General features: G+C 41.4%; 1 protein-coding gene across 1 annotated transcript in view; it reads left to right on the forward strand.

Moving 5' to 3' along the window:
* Nucleotides 1–4,775: 4,775 nt before the first annotated feature.
* Nucleotides 4,776–17,043, forward strand: part of MOB3B (MOB kinase activator 3B) — a gene marked incomplete at its 3' end in the record, with an annotated part of 26,192 nt that continues 13,924 nt past the window's right edge. The window contains exon 1 of the mRNA XM_010137018.1: nucleotides 4,776–5,199. Coding sequence (XP_010135320.1) covers nucleotides 4,782–5,199 — 418 coding nt within the window. The remainder of the gene's footprint in view (nucleotides 5,200–17,043) is intronic.

A 17,043-nucleotide genomic window follows, 5' to 3' on the forward strand; every position in this document is an offset into this window, starting at 1 on the left:
CAACAAAAGAGCATCCGGTTCCACCATGTTGTACCCAGGACATATGGATAATGAATTATGAAACCAAACGTGAGAAGTCTGCAAAATGTTAGATTAGCGGTGTTTGAGTCAAATGTATTCTTACCTGCAGGCTTCAGCTGACTTTGGATCAGACTATGCAAGTGCTCAAAATGGAGACTTTTATTTTGGAAAGAAAAATGTGAAAAACAGCTGATGGAGAGCTGGTTTTCAGACAGTATCTAGCAAGATAGACAGCTTACTGTGATGCTGGAGAAGTCATGTCTCCTCACTTTCTTGATTAATAAAATGGGTATTCTACTAGCCACCTTCCTAGCAGCCATCTAAAGCTTGTGCAGTGCTCCCTATTGCTGTGATGAAAGGTATGTGTTTATAAAATGTGACATTTAAGATTCTTGCTACCTGCGATTTAATAGAAAGTATATGACAAAATGATATAGTATGTTTTTAACTCAGCAGTAACTCAGTCACTCAGTGATCGTGGTGGGTGGTTTTTTAGTGGTATATGCATAGGTAGGACTGATTTATTATTTCCATGTATTGACTTGGTATACATGATATTTAGACTGAGTTGCTGTACTCTAGATGTGCATGTCTAGATATACTCTAGACAGCATTGATTACTGTGGTGCTGATGTGATGGATGAAGCTTGTGAGGATCTGGCTCTCTGTTCTGAGGTATCTCTAAATCTGCGGTTACCATCCTCAGTCACGGCTCTGCCAGCAAGGGAATTCACCCAACTGCATTATTCATGCCATAGAATAGTCCCTCAGGAAAAGCTGTGGGTGACTGTCACACATCTTCAGAAAGAGATTGCTGTGAAGAGAAAAAGAAGCCAAACTGTTGAAAAAAGTTCTCTATCTGAGCTGCCCATACCAGGGCAGATGTACATTAAGCATCTAATTCAGAAGAGCATGCACAACACTGGCTCTGTATACCATGAGTCCAAATGCCCCATTGTATAGTTAGGACACGTCATGAAAGATCAGAAGCTGGTTTCTGTCGCCTTTGCCACAGGTCTAAGTCAGGAGCAGTTCTGCTGGTGTTACTGTGATGTGAGAGGAGACTGCAAAATGTCTGTTAGTGATAGTCAAACATAATTTTACGTGGCAGGAGGATGATTACTTCTGTACCACAGAATTCAAGGAGTTATGATCCAGTCTAACCAATACAACATTGTTCACAGTGTTTCATCTCTAAAGTAACGTGCCCAAGACCAGTTGTGATAACGAAACTCAGAGTATTTCTCATTCTTGTCAGATGAAAATTGTCATGGAAGTGAAAGTGGTGGCCAGCAAGCCAAGTTACATTCTCAGTGCTTTAAAAATCAGGAGGTTTTGCTCATCCTGTGTTGTGGAGGTTATCTGATGAGTTTTCCTTTCACTAATGCTGTGTGATTTTGAAGCAATAGCTTTGCTTTATGAGTCCAACACTACAAAGTTTTAATTGACAGTATATGATGTGAGATGGAATGACAAACCTCTCATCACTGATTGTTGATCCATATGTGGTACAGCAACATGTTTGAATTCTAATGGTGAACAAGTTGCTGCAATGGCTTAGTGATTCAGTCCAAAGCAGAAGAGTGCCCTACCATTAACTACTATCACTTTATTGCCTAAAGACTAAAGGTGCTTTTAGAGTCACAGACTTTGGCTAGAGCTTTCCTGTTAGCTTCAGCCTCTGAAGGTTCCAAACCTAAAGTGTGTTTACTCTCCACTGAAAATCAGGTGAGTCTGTTATTTTTTCTCTTGTGAATAAAGTGAAATCTTCTTTGTTCTAGGGAAGTAATGATGATGCTGTTTGCAATTGTTTAAAAAAGCCTAACCAAGCTGGTTGCTTGAGTGGGGGGAGTAAGGGCAGCTGTGTAACCTGTAGGAAAGCAGTTTCTCACTCAGAAGGGAGAGGGTGAGTCTCAAAATTCTTGCTTATTCCTTCATTCATTTAGATTAGCTTTTGAGTCAAGACAAGGGTTAATTAAATAGCAAATACCCTCAGGAAGCAGAATGCAAAAAATTTTCAGAGAGCTGGTTCACAGTATTCCTGTGAAATTCAGGCCATGCACTTTTCTATTTTGTATTCTTGCACATGAAAATGCATGAGAAAGCAAGTCTATCCATGCCCTGGCTTTGCACAGACTTCAGTCACACTTTTAGAGAGAAAAGAATCAGCTCTTAGCAGAGCTTAATCTGTAGGAGAAGTTAAAAGTGAGTTTGGTTTCTGCAGTCTGGCTTTGCAAAGATAGTACATAGTTTTGTATTGTGTAAAGTGATGGCTGGAAGAGGAAGAGCCTGAGCTTTTGTTGCAAGATGCTGAACAGAAGGCTCTCCAGGGAGGAGATACATAGGAAATTTTTGTTTGTTCTGATTCTGCCTTGATGGGTTAAAGAACAGTTTCATCTGGCTGCATAGTAGAGACATCTTCTGAATTAGTCTTTGGGTTAAATGTGACATTCATATGTGTGTGTGCGCTTCCACAGACAGTTTCAACATTTGACTTGTGGTACAAAGAAGACTTGTAACAATGAGGTTTTGGTGAATGTTTTGGTTGCTCTCTCTCTGCCTTAATTTGTTTTATGCAGACTTATGTCTGGAGAGGAGTGGGAAACAGTAGTACGTATTGAATATGATTGGTTAAGTGTGCATGTTCACTAGAAAGTAGCTTGTAAAATATGGTGTGTTCTGTTTTTCTTGGAAGAGGTTTAACAGCGGTGGGCGCTGTGCTTCAAAATGTGTGCTTTGAAGTTGACTTTTATTTGGTGCTTAGCTCATTACTTTAAATAAAAACTCCATGCATGTTCTGATTATTTATAGGTGAGGAAGGGAGTCAAAGTAGCCGGGTATATAAAACTGCCAGGTATATTAAAGTGGGAAAAAAACCTAGTTACCTGAACTGGAAAACTCTGGAGCTAACATCATTATTGCAAACTGGGACAACGGCTCCATGCCATCTCAAAGTGTGTCAGTCACAAGCTCAGTCTGTGCAGCAGTACTCACCTATTCTTTGAAAGGCTTTTATGTGAACAGCTGACAGCCACAGAGCATTTGAGAGCTGGAGGTTATGGGTCTCAATAACAAACAACAAACTGCAGGGCAAAGTTGTCTCTTCAGAGTGCCTTCATTTCCTGCCAGTGATACTTAACTAAATTGTTCCAAGGCTAGTGTTGTTTAAAGTCTTATTTCCTTTGTCAGGTTTCAAGATCTCTGTGTTTGAACATTACTCCAGGAGGCAAAATAGATGTGGCAGTAGTCTTCCTGGAGTTCATCTCTAAACTTGTGTTTTGCTGGTACAGGAAGAATGGCTGTTCATAAGCTCATGATTGGCGTATCCCTCCATCATGCCATCCGCAAAAGGAAAAGCAGTCATTGCTCCGCTAGTTTTGTTTAGCTGCAGCTTGCTGGCAGATTCTCTGGATGCTAATCTGTCAGCTATTTGGGAGAGGATCTTTTATTATGTGGGGACAGGGTTTAACACACCAGATTTCTCTTTGCGTATGTATGTTGTTTTCTTAAGAAAAAAAAAAAAGGACCTTTTCATTTCTGCCCCTCAGCAAGGCTTTGAGCAACTGCCTTCAGAAGAATTTCTTCTTTCCTTACACAGCATAGTAAAATTTTCATGGACATGATTTCTGTTAAGGGAGACTGTGGAGCATGTGTAATCCCACAATGAGAATTCATAAGCCACTGATAGGGTAGGATTTTTGTAGTGCTGTGCAAATTTAAGACATTATGTTATTTAATTTAAATAGGAGCAGCATGAAAAATTTGTTCTCTGTAGGTTAGATGGAAAAACACAAAGCCTATGCTCTTCCTTTTGTTAAAACAACAATGCCAAGTATTCCCCTGCAGAGATGAATAGATCTATAAAGAAAGTGACAGTTTCACTATTGCTTTCTGATCATTCTACACAATCCAATAGAAAATTAAGACTACTACTGAATTCCTGAAGGTGGTTCAAGAAAAATAACAATCTCTGTACAGTTCTGTGGGAAACAGGAATTATTTCTTTGCAATATTGTAGGTTTCACTCTAACTGGCTTCTATGAGGGTTGCAAAAACAAATAGCTCGTTAAGTGAAAATAGAGAACAAATATGGAAAAAGCTTGCTTGGGGATTTTTTTCCTACAGAGAAGAGCGCTGAAGATACGTCGACTCCTTAGAGGCATCACTTTAGGAGCATTAGATAAGATGTCTTATAAGATTGTCACTTTGTATTTTGTCTGCTAGGTTTATGTGTACATTATGTATGGTATGCAGTCACTGTAAAAATGCAGCAAAATGAAATGATTGCTTTAAAAATTGTCTAAAGAGAGGAAGACAAAATATATCAAATTCCCACCTTATGGGTAGTTATTTAAAAGGGACAAAGAAGTTAATTCCTTAGTACTAAATAATGAGTTGGATTTTTTATTTTAAATGTTCATCAGGTTAGGGCTTGGCCAGTTTTTAATGCTAGCTTGTTATGTATTTGCTTTTCAGCTCATAATTACTAGAAAATGATGGTAAAACAGTAGCAAACTGACAGGGCAGACTTGAGCTTACCACTAATGTGTGTTGTTTCCATATCCGTAGGGTCATGAAGACTTTCGGGAATGCTTTCAAGGGAAAAAGCTAATAGACTGCTCTGAAGTTGATACAAACTTCTCAGAGGAAAAAAGCAGGGCCTGGGAGACCTGTGGTAGGAAGCAACAGATTGCAGATACCTGCATTAAATCTCAGCCGTGCTTTTCTGTCAGCAGTTGCAGAGCAGAAGATTAGCAGACATGTCCATAGCACTCAAGCAAGTCTTTAATAAAGATAAGACTTTCCGCCCAAAACGCAAGTTTGAACCTGGAACCCAGAGGTTTGAACTTCACAAACGAGCCCAGGCCTCTCTGAACTCGGGCGTGGACTTGAAAGCAGCTGTGCAGTTACCCAACGGAGAAGACCAAAATGACTGGGTGGCTGTCCATGTTGTTGACTTCTTCAACAGGATCAACCTCATTTATGGAACTATCTGTGAGTTCTGCACAGAGAAGACCTGCCCAGTGATGTCTGGAGGCCCTAGATATGAGTACCGGTGGCAGGATGACGTGAAGTACAAGAAGCCCACAGCATTGCCAGCGCCCCAGTATATGAATCTTCTGATGGACTGGATCGAAGTGCAAATCAACAATGAGAGGATATTTCCTACACGTGTAGGTAAGTACAAGGAAGAAGTAAAACATAAACTGCATTTTATTCTGTGTACTAAGCATGTTCTCTTCCCACCCTGATCTTCAAGGATTGTGAAATTCAAGCCTTTAAACAGCAGGCAGGGAGGAGGTGTCTTGCAGCAATAGTGTGTAATAAATTAAATATGGCTGCTAGATATGGTGGGGTTTGTTAGCCTAAACTGTTTTCATTCTAGACATTTGTCCCTGGTAAGCCTCTGAGGTTAATTGCTGAGTGTGGTCAGCATTGCATTATTAGGATGTTGAAAGCTGTCAGATCAGGCTGCTCAGGGCTTTATCCAGCCCGGTCTTGAAAACACTGAAGGATGAAGACAGGACAACCTGTCTGGGCCACCTCTCATCTACTTTATTGCCCTCATTGTCAGCTCGCTATTAGTAGGTGAGTGATTGGAGGAAGAGGTTCTTTACCAAACCCCAAGTTTGTCCAGACAAATAGCTGTCAAGGCTAAGAATAAGGTATTTAAAAAGTCAGGAAATACTAATAGATGTAGCCCCCTCCTCAAACGGCGACAAAAGCTCTAATCAATTTGCATTGCTTTTTACTTTGCCTGGCTGCTAGGCAGATACAGACCAGATAGAAAGCAAAGCCCAACTGAAGTGGTGTCCTCCCTTCAAAGAGCATTCAGCTATGTGCACCACAGGGCAATGAAGAGTCAGAAGTGAAGTGAACTCAGACCCTCCCTTCATTTCCCGCCCAAAAATAAAGAATTGGGAAGTGAATTATTCTCCAAATTACTGTTTCTAAGACTAAACTATAACTAACAAGCTTTGCTAGGGTTTAATCAGACAGCCCAGATGAGAACAGTGAAGGTCAGCATGTTTTCCTTTTGTAATACTGTAGTTAGTTTTCCTGATGAGTGGGGCAAGTAGGTGGAAGTATATTTGCTGTGATAGTTCCCTCTGGATGAGGAGGATTTTGCAGAGTAGTGTAGCTTGTAGTGCAGACAGCCTAAACCTTCAGCTGTAGCTGCATGTAGTAAAAAAAAGACAGGATGTTATGCCTTAGAGATGTCAAGTGTACTTAGGGAATTTTTATCAGTTTTAGTTAATGAGTCCTAATTCAGTTTTTGCAAGTAGGAAAGCTGGTAGCTCGCTGTAAGAAATGTAAGATATTATATATAAGTACTTGGCCCAGATGAGTAACAAAAAAGAAGAATGTTCATATGTTAAAATTAGTTCAGCCTAATATTCTGCAGGTCCTAGCTGCATATAAACTGCAACTAATTGGTAGGTGATACATCAAGAGGCTAAGCTGTCTTAATTAAAGCAGCATGAATAGTTAATGTAGCTTCCATGGGCCTCAGTGATGCAGGGTGAGATGCCAGACAACTTCTGTTATGCTGTAACTCATACTAAGGACATAGAAAAAGGCTCTGCAGCCTGACAGTCCTTCTTGGGCTGAGTTGTAAGCTCGGTGTCACAGGGATGAACAACGCTTACAGTAAAAATTATTTGGTTATAGTAGGCCATGTGCCACAAAACTTACACATGCAGCATGTGGTCTGTGGAAATATCAAATAATTTTCAGTGTTTGACACTGTTTCTGTGAGTCCTAAAGTCTTGTGCTTAAACGTTTAACTTCAAAGAATTGTTTTCAAGTAGAGAAAATCATAAAGCAAGGTCTAAGTTGTTCCATTTCCCCTGAAGACTGACACAAGATACTCTTCAACACCACATTAGTTGGTATCTCCACAAGCAAATGAATATAGGAATTTCCTAAAACACAGATCTCTGTAGTGTTTCATGAGCCTCCCTTTTCAAAAGTTTTGCTTTACTTGGAAAATAATCTGAGCCATGCTTAGAATCCTTGGAACAGGGGATAAATGCAAGTCGTGGTACCTGGGGGGTGACCGTTTTGAATGACTAAGTTGAAAAAAACACTTACAGCAAAGTCAAAGATTAAAAAAGACTTGATAAATGCTCAGGGCACCTCACCAGTACGGTTCAGAATGAAGCAGATTTTACTGACGGTGATGACTCAGAGGGTTTTTTCCTTCTTTCCATCTCACAGTGAGTCACCTGTCTGAGGAACACCAGGGGGGCTGCGCCCATTCATATGCTTGAAAATATACAGTGGAAACTTGTATTTCCTTCTAATTTTGTGAATCAGTGCCACTTGGACTCATGCGAAACAAAAGGAAGGTTGCTGGGATATCTGGAATCAGAGATGATCAAGAAGGGAATAGTCAAAGTCTGTTAGTAGGTGGAAGGGGAAAGGGAGGACAATGAACAGCTTGTCATTGAAAGACAAAACTCCCGTCTGGAAATGGGAAGAAGTACCTTTTCTTTTAAGAAGTGGATGTTCATCTGAACTGAGAAACCTCATAGTTTACCAATAAATGCATACTGTCAGCATTAGCATGGTCAAGTATAGTGTAATTATTCTTCATACAGCATCAGCTCTAATCAGCCGTAATAGAAAGAACTCAGCCCTCCAACAGACAAATCCCTAAACCTTGAAGCTGCAGTACTCAGCAATGGAGACACTTAGAAGCCCCATGCTAGATAACATCAGACCTTTAGAAAAGTGCCAGTGACTATTTGGGCATTAAAACAATACATCTGTTTAGAATTTATGTGCTTTATAATTAGTTGCATACAATGACTGCCTTTCTCTTGAGTTTCAGGGCTTGGTTTTGGTGTATTTTTCTAAAATCTGATTGTTGAAGAGCCTTCTAAAGCAAGGTGGATGTTACAATTTCATTTGTCAAATAAGAGACCAAAGTTCAAAGGTAATCAAAGTAGTCTACACAGTGTATGAGTAGGTATTCAGATAGGAAGTTCTGAGTAGAAGTGATTTTCTTGGATTACTCAGTGGTTCATGAGTGGGTCCAGAGAAAGGTAGTGTCAGTGGTTCTCGCTCTTTATCTGTTCCTAAACCCCTGGCTTTGTGTATACATTGAGAGTAAAGGAAATGAAGACAGAAGGGCTTTAGAATGCACAATCCTGTGCATTTTTAGCCCTCCAAGAGAATGCTTGAAGAGTTTCTGGAGGAATTAAAATTACAGATCTCCGAGAAAGGTTCTGCCTAGATGTTTGTTTCACAGGATATACAAGATTACAGTCCTGTGAATATTTGGTTCCAGAACCAAGACTTTTGAGCACACATTTTGCGGAAGAAAGGCTGTAAAGTTCAAAGCAAGGGTCCATCCAGCCCAGTAGAGCACATCCATGGGAGAAGAGTACAAGAGAAGAGAAAGGTGCTATTTCCCAGCTTCCAACAATCCTCATGGTAGAGATTGTCTCAGAGGTGTCAGAACATCCTTTGATCTGAGGGATTCTGGCAAGAATGAGGATCTCACAAATGGCAGTCCCAATGTTTTATCTTCATGGCAACTTCCTGTTCTGCTCATTACAGTTTTTTGCTAGTTTGGGATGCACTAAGAATTTCTGCCCATAAATTTTCCTGATGAAGAAACAAGCAGTTTGAAGGTTTGGGCTGAAGATACATACTTCTGTTCTCCTTTGAAGTGAGAATAAGGGATCTAAAACTTTATGTCCATTTTATTTTTCATTTACACTTTCAGTTCCTTGAAATATTTTATAAATTGTCTTTGGACAGGCATATTTTAAAAACTCTTTGTGTCACACTAGCTGTCATATCCAGACCTAAAAATTTTTAAATAAAAACCCTACCCGTTTTAATGTTCAGGTTGTGTTGTCACTGGAGCTAGTTGGTTCATCATCATCATGGCTTGGCTTCACGAACAAAGATCTGGGAAGGGCTTTTCTCACGCTCACTGCAAGCAATGAGTGCACCCTCTGGGCCTGCGCGGTGGATTTTTTAGGTGAGGTGCAGCGTGTAGAGCTAGTTGGTTACCACATAACTAACAGTATATATTTTTGCTGCAGAGATCATAATCATTGTGAACTGTTTCAAGGCACAGCAACAGGTGTCAAGAAACTAAAAAAATAAAAAGATACAGTAATTTAATTGCCTTCTGGGAAACCAACAGAAGCAAAAGAGAGAAAAAAAACCCACAACAGAAGCTCGATGATGCAAAAAAACCATGTGGACATTTGCCACCGTGATTGTGATAAAAGTTTTAGTTTTACATAGTCCATGCCTCCTGCAGACAGTTGGCTTGCAGGACACTGAGGATTTCATTTTGAAGCTGCAGCTGCTTGCACATGAGCTGAGAAAGTTTACAGTAAAGCAAGCATTGATGTAAATGTTGAAGATGAAAAAATTGTCACATGGAATGTAGCCTCCAGCTAAAATGAAGGATTTCCTTGTTATTTCTCTTGTCTTCTGCCTGAGTTTATCCTAGCCTGTCTCCTATTCTAAGGGCTCAGCTGTTAATACACAAAATTTCTTCTCATTCCATTTAAAATATGTCTTAATGGTTCCTCTTTAAATAAGTCCTAAAAATCTTTCCATTCTCAGAGTAAATGCTGATGACCATGACACCTTCCTTGATCTTTTGAGCAAGCTTTTCTTTATGTGAGGTTTTATAGGGCTAATTTACGAAAGTTTTATTTCCTGTTTCAGGACCTTGTTTTGTGGGTACTGCTATTTCCCCTGGTATTTTTATCATCAAGTTAGGTTGTGTAAATATGGAGGGAACAGAGTCAGGCTCTGACAAATGTCACTGACTTCCAGTGAGATTTCTAAATCTAAAATCCAAATCTTTTATAAAAACTTTCTAAGGCGGGTTGCTTCTATATGGTGTAACTAGGAGCATTAAGCTAATGATTTCTGTCACTGGAACACTCCGAACTGCCACAGTTTGGAGTATGTAGGCCAAAACACAGAAAAAAATCCCAGTTCTTTTTGCCAGCTGCAGTCTGTATTCACTGATTAGTCAAAGCTGTCCTAAAGGTTTGGGAAAATTTCTCTGAAAAGTGGGATGCTTAGACATACACCAGTATCATTGTAGTGCATCAGACCTAGTTTATGGGTATGTAGCATGGGACAATAAAGTTCTGTGTCAGGCAGCTGCAGAGATCCTGTAAAAAATCAGACCCACCTTTGAAAGCTGTCTCATCTCTTGCTTTATGCTAAAATCAAACCCACAAAATCTCACCTGAAATAGCAACAGCTAATGAACTGTACCCGCCTTTCAGTACCATAGGGATATATAGCTATAGAGGCCACAGATGGAGTTCAAAGTCTCATTAAAGCACTTTTCCTTCAGAGAATTCACAGTCCCCGTTTTTTCTAATAGTTTGGTATTTGGAGTCTTAAATTTTCAAGTTGAGCAACTCTTTTTCAGTCTTACTACGTGTTACATATTGATAGTGTAAACCGTCACCTGATAAATTTCTGGCCTTAGACTATTAGACAGACGTGTACAAACTTTCCTAGTGGTAACTAACTTTCACTCTCTTCCAGCAATGAAAAAACAAACTGTCCAGTGGCAGAGTCATATTCTGCCTTTATGCAGATACACAAAAACCTTGCTGAGCATGTACTCAAATTATCTGCACCCTGAATCCATTCCCAGTCTCCAGGCTGTGCGGTTGGTCTGAAGTAGAAGTGTATGTGCATTACTCTGTGCCGCTGGGGAAGGAATTGCTCTCTGAGCCTGTCAAGATGCCTGTATTCAGTACTGTTTGATCTAGGTCTGGTACTCTGTCAAAGTACTCCTACAGCTGATGGAGTACACCTCCAGGTGGGAGCTGTACAGTACAACTGCATTTGGTAAATGGGAACAGGCCTCCTCACCTCCTGATGTGGTCACATTTAAGTAATTCCTTAGCAGCTTCAGTGTAAGGGTGTTCCGAAAAGGCCATGAGTGCAGCATGGTAAGACAGTGAGCACTCCAGCCCTGATCCTGAAACCTGTAGCTGTACTGGACAGATTCACAGAATAATTTAGGCTAGAAGACACCTCTTGAGATCATCTAGTCCAACCTCCCTGCTCAAAGCAAGGCCAGGTAGGGCAGGTTGTCTAGTTCATGGAGACTCTGCAACCTTTCTGGGCAACCTGTTGCAGTTTTTGACCACCCTCATAGCAAAAAAGTGTTTTCTCATGATCAGATGGTGTTCCATGTCTTTTTCATCAGTGGGCACAGTGGAGAAGAATCTGCCACCTCATCTTTATTCTCTCCCATTGGGTATTTATACACATAGGTAAGATCCCCCGAGTCTTCTCCAAAGTGAAGGGTCCTACCTCTCGGCTTGTATTAGTGTGAGACATGTTCCAGTCATCTTTGTTCACCGTCTTTGTGGCCCTGCACTGAACTCAGTTCAGATAAGTACACCGCTTTCTACTGGGGAGCCCAGAACTGAACCCAGCACTCCAGGTGTGGCCTCACCAGGGCTGATGGAAGGATAGCCTTTTTTGACCTGCTGCCAATGCTCTTCCTAATGCAGCCCAGGATACTGTTGGCCTCTTTTGCCATGAGGGCCTGTGCATTTACCCTTGTTGACTTCATGAGATTCTGCTCTGCCAGTTTTTCCGGACTGTAGATGTTTCTCTTAACAGTGGCACACCCATCTGGTGTATCAGCCACTCCTCCCAGCTTTATATCATCTGTCTCCTGCCTGAGGGTACACTCTGACCCGTCATCCAGATCATTGATGAAAATTCTGAACAGTATCAGCCCCATGTCACAGATGAGTGATTTAGATCTCTTAAAGAAACACTGTCAAAGGTAAATAGGATGTTGTAGAAATGTGACTTTAAGTAATGTTTGATGGCAACGTTCACCTTATTAATTACCGCACTGAAGAAACATGCAAAGGAAGATTGTGTTAGAATCGAGTTAGAATGATTCACACAGAGACTGGAGATGCAAAAGGGTAAGGAAGACCCTCCCATTGAGTCACAAGGTTCAAAGTGGACCCCCTTGCTTTCTAAACTCCTTATGGAGCCTTGGTGTGACTAGGACCAGACTTGGACAACAGCTTGTGTCTAGTGGAATTATCTGTACAGAGTTTATAGTAATTAATGTTGATTAGCTACATGGATTAGTAGTCTTTCATTAGTAATAATTCAGCATGCTGTCAGTCACTTTCTGAGGATCTGTTGCGAGTAAGGAGTCTCCACACTGAGCAAGGAAGGATCGCTTAATCTCAGGTGAGGAATCTCAAACATTGACAGGCATCCCTTCTCAAGGCAAGACTCATCTGGCATGCAGTCCAGCTGCAGTTCAGGGAGAACTGGCACTGAACTCATCCAAGGATCTGTCATTGGTAAAAAATCTCTCTGTCTCAAGGAGCAAACTTGAGAGGTGTCCCAGCTCAAGTGGAGACCAGACTTGGACAACAGCTTGTGTCTAGTGGAATTATCTGTACAGAGTTTATAGTAATTAATGTTGATTAGCTACATGGATTAGTAGTCTTTCATTAGTAATAATTCAGCATGCTGTCAGTCACTTTCTGAGGATCTGTTGCGAGTAAGGAGTCTCCACACTGAGCAAGGAAGGATCGCTTAATCTCAGGTGAGGAATCTCAAACATTGACAGGCATCCCTTCTCAAGGCAAGACTCATCTGGCATGCAGTCCAGCTGCAGTTCAGGGAGAACTGGCACTGAACTCATCCAAGGATCTGTCATTGGTAAAAAATCTCTCTGTCTCAAGGAGCAAACTTGAGAGGTGTCCCAGCTCAAGTGGAGATCACCACCATGCAGCCTCGCTGCATGAGCAGAGAACACAGAGAAGACTCGCTTGGTCTGTCATAGTTACAGGATGAAGTGGGTGGCTAGTGGTCAAATTACACGTGATAGGAAAGGTGCATGAGAATCCTTGTACTGACAATTTTCTTTGCTCCTTGATAGATGAGTCATGGAAAAGCCACCTGCGAGTCAGCTGTTAATCACATGATTGGTGCTCCAAACTGATATGTCGATGCTGACTGTGTCACTCTGCTCCTTTGTGGGTTTCCTAGCAGAGTTCTTGTCTCCTTTGGAGCCTGTACCAAGGTACTGCTAGTTTGGTGAAGGGGTCAAGTGCATCTGTCACACTCCAGTATTAAGCCCTGAAATATAGAGCTAATGACTTTCTTCCAGCTGGACTTCATGCCACTGATAACAACCCTCTGGGTCCAGTAGTTCAGCCCATTTTCAATACCCGTTATTGTCCACTTATCTGTACTTTGTCAGGTTGTCTGTGACAATGATATGGGATACAGTGGCTTCACAGTAAAGGTAAAGAACATCAGCTGCTCTCCTCATTATCTTCCTAGATAGTGACCTCATTATAAAGGCCATCAGGCTGGACAAGTGAGATTTCCCCTTGTAACTCCATGCTAACTACTCCTAATCAGCTTATGTATTTAGAAACTCCCTTCAGGAGGACTTTCTCCCAACATCTTTCCAGGGTCTGAGGTGAGGCTGACCGGCCTGGATTTCCCCACATCATTCCCACTTGGCCTGCTTGAAGACAGGAGTGATATTTGCTTTCTCCCAGTTCCCAGGAGTGTCCCTGAGTCACCATGACCTTTCAGAGGTCATCAAGAGTGGCCTTGCCATGACAGACAGTTACGGGAAAATAAGAGATCGGTGAGGAGGATTGTAAACATACTCAAGTGGCTTGCAGCTGGGGTGTCAAAAAACATATATCATTCTAATTGTTGCCTGTCCTTGTGTGTTCGATGAGTAGAACATCTGTGTTCGGATAACATAGGTCTTTGATAGGCTTGGAGGCACTGTGCTGAACATGCTTGAAATTCCTGCCCTTCTGTGGGAAAGATCAAAGCATAGTGGAAAACTACACCTGCAAAAATCCCTGATATACAGGCAAAAGCAGCAGATTTGGTCCTCTAGGAAGGACCAAGCTCTGCGATGTCTTTGTCTCCACTTGCCTGCCTCTTCCCAAGAGCTGCTGCAGAAATCCCTTCATTTGCAAGGTAGTGAGAATAAATTTACCTTTCCATTTCATCCATGGTTTTGTGATTGTTTCTGTGTCCTGCCTGTGCTGTTTTACACAAGAGTTCCCTCATCACTTGTGGGTGCATTCCTTTAGGCCCCATGGACTTTTGTCCAATTTGTTTAACTTCTGTCTAATCTGATCCTTCTCCACTGAGGGTAATTCTCTTTTCCTGACTTTTCTTCTGGTCACAGGAGCCTCGGATTTCTGAAGGCCAGTCTTATTAGTAAAGCTCAGTTCAAGAAGGAATTGAGTACTTTGTCCGTTTTTGTATCATTTGTCACCATTTCCCGTGCTCCATTCACTGGCAGACTCGTGTTTTCTGTACTTTTCCTTTTGCTGTTAATGCATTTGTGAAATCCTTTATCATTGCTGTTCACATACCTGGCTAGATTCAACTCCAGTTAGGACCCACTTGCTCATCCATGCAGCCCTCCTGCAACAGTTGCTTGATTTCCTGCTTGTCAGGACAGACCTTTCTTGAGCTCGGAGGTGATGATCCTACTGGACCCTTCTCTACAGGATTGTGTCCCATGGGATTACTCCAAGCAAATCTCTGAAGATGCTGAAATGTGTTCTCATGTAATGAAGCCTGTATTTTTGCCCTTCTGTCTCTTCTTCGGACTCGGACCTCCACCACCTACTTCATAGTCAATGTGAGCCAAGGCTGCCTCCAGCTTTCAGATCCCCCACCAGTCCTTCCTTCTTCATTAAGTATCAGGTCCACCAGAGCACACCTTTTCTTGCTGGCTTCGCCACTACCTGTGCCAGGTGGCTACAATGCACGCAAGCAGTCTCCTAGATTGCCTGTGGCCCTGTTCTTCTAGCAGATACTAAAGGGGTAAAAGTTCCCATTGTGGACCAAAGGCTGTGACTGTCAATCTTCTTCCACTTGATTGCAGGAGGCCTTATCTACTTCGTTTTCCTGAGCAGTGATCTAGAGCAGATACCCACCACAGAAGTGACCATGTTGGTCTGGCCACTAATCTTGATACAGAAGTTCTTGTGTGACTCCTAACCTGCCCCAAGGCAGAGCTCTTTGCATTCCCACTGTTCTCACACAGCAGGTCGCTCCCCTTCTTGCTTTCCCTGTCCCTCCTTTCATAAAAGCCTCCACCCCTTTGTTGCGCTCCTCCGGTCATATCCACCGATGTTTATAATGCAGTCACTTAGAACAATGTCTGATGTCCTTATAACTACCTTCTATATGGAATTTCATGATATAATCATATATGGCAAACTAGTCTGAAAAAGACTGCCAAAATGCTCCTTGTGTAACTGGAGAATGGCAGCCCTCTCCTTCAAAACCCCTTGAAATGGCATAGCTGACAGCAGTTCAGAAGTGCTGGAAGCAGTGCTGGGAGACACAGACACGTGACTTTCTGGGGAGGGATAACAAGAGTGACAAACAAAATCAGTTGCTGTAAAACCTTCTAGAGTGTAGCTAGATATACCTTACTTGTTCAGAATATATTATTTGGATGATAGACCAGTGTCTTGTAAGCAAAGAGAAAAAGATAGGATGGAAACATAGGTTATGATCAAATCACAGAAAAAATATCAATGATTTAAAACTGAAAATTCCCTTCATAGTGGTGTGGCTGTTTACAGAAAGTATAGGGTCTTGAAGATCAGGCTTACTAGTTACAGATTAATTTGACTTTATTTCTTCAGTAATTATGGTGAAAATTCATATAAATCCGTCTTTTGATTTTCATCTTGAATAAAATGGCAGTGAACACTTGTTTGTATTTTGGCTCTGTTTAGCAGCTACGTGTCCCCAGGATTTTCCTCTATAATGTCTACATTCGTCTGGTCTAGATTTAATCTAGGAATCTCAAAGCTGTGAACGTCCACCACCAATCCTGTTCCCCTGGAACTGAAGTTTTGACTTACAACCTATATGTCAGAATAGATCGCCTAGAAGCAAGTAGTTTGTCTTCCCTTGTGAACTTCCAATACTGAACTTCTAATACCCTTTGCTGAGCAAAATGGACACTGCTTTCTTTTTTAAACTTTCTATTGTTAATTCTTGGTGACTCAAACAAAGAAATGAGCATGAGGACTTTCAGCTGTGGACTCCAGACACTAATTCATCGAGCCAGCCTTTGCTGGCTTTAGCAGATGGGATCCTTCTTAGCATGGCATCTTAAATTCTTGTTGGCTGGGAACAACCTGTAAAATTATCTAATGGTACTTAAAAGATACCTGTTAAACTTTCCATCTGCATACCACATTTAAACTCCACACACTGCCTTGTTGCTAACATGGTTTTCCCAAGAGAGACAGCCACAGAGCTTACAATTTATATTTCAGTTGGTTTTGAAAATCATCTGCATTTTGAATTGTCTTTTTTTTACTTAAAAATTTCTTGGAAGCAGAAGCACAAAACTCTTTGAATGTTTACTTTTAGGTTTGATTGTCTCAAAGGAAAAAGAAGAGCCTGGAGTAGCTTTTACGATCTCAGAAATCATTAATGATTTGAGCGTGTCAGTGTGTGAATGCCAGAAATGGGGCATTCTTTGAAGAAACCTTGTTTTCTGGATGCTCAGAGTCTGTAAGAGGCAGCATGTGATTCAGGACATTGGACTGAATCTAAGTCTAGGCCCTCTCTGAGTCTAAGGCCATACTTGGCATTAGCGTCCAGCAGTGTGGGGAAACTACTGCCTGAAAGAATAAAGAGCAGTAGGGAAGTTGTAAGAGTTTTCTGTGATCTGGAAAGTGGTAGGAGCTCTTTACAGAAGTCTTAACACGCTGAGGGCACCAGATTAGTTCTCAGTAATGCCTTCCACCTGTGTGCTAAATTGACCTAGAGAAAACAGTTAAACTGCCATGGTTAATTGACTGTGAATAACTGACAAAGATAGTCAAGCAGGCCAAGGGATTACAGCTGGGTGAGCCAACAGAATAAGAAGCAACAAGCCAGAGGCAGTTGAAATAGACTGTAGTGCAGCTTCAGTGGCAACTGAAATTGGTCTTTTCTTCCCAGAAAGATCTA

Source organism: Buceros rhinoceros, unplaced genomic scaffold (genome assembly GCF_000710305.1).
Source record: "Buceros rhinoceros silvestris isolate BGI_N320 unplaced genomic scaffold, ASM71030v1 scaffold12730, whole genome shotgun sequence".
Taxonomy (NCBI): domain Eukaryota; kingdom Metazoa; phylum Chordata; class Aves; order Bucerotiformes; family Bucerotidae; genus Buceros; species Buceros rhinoceros.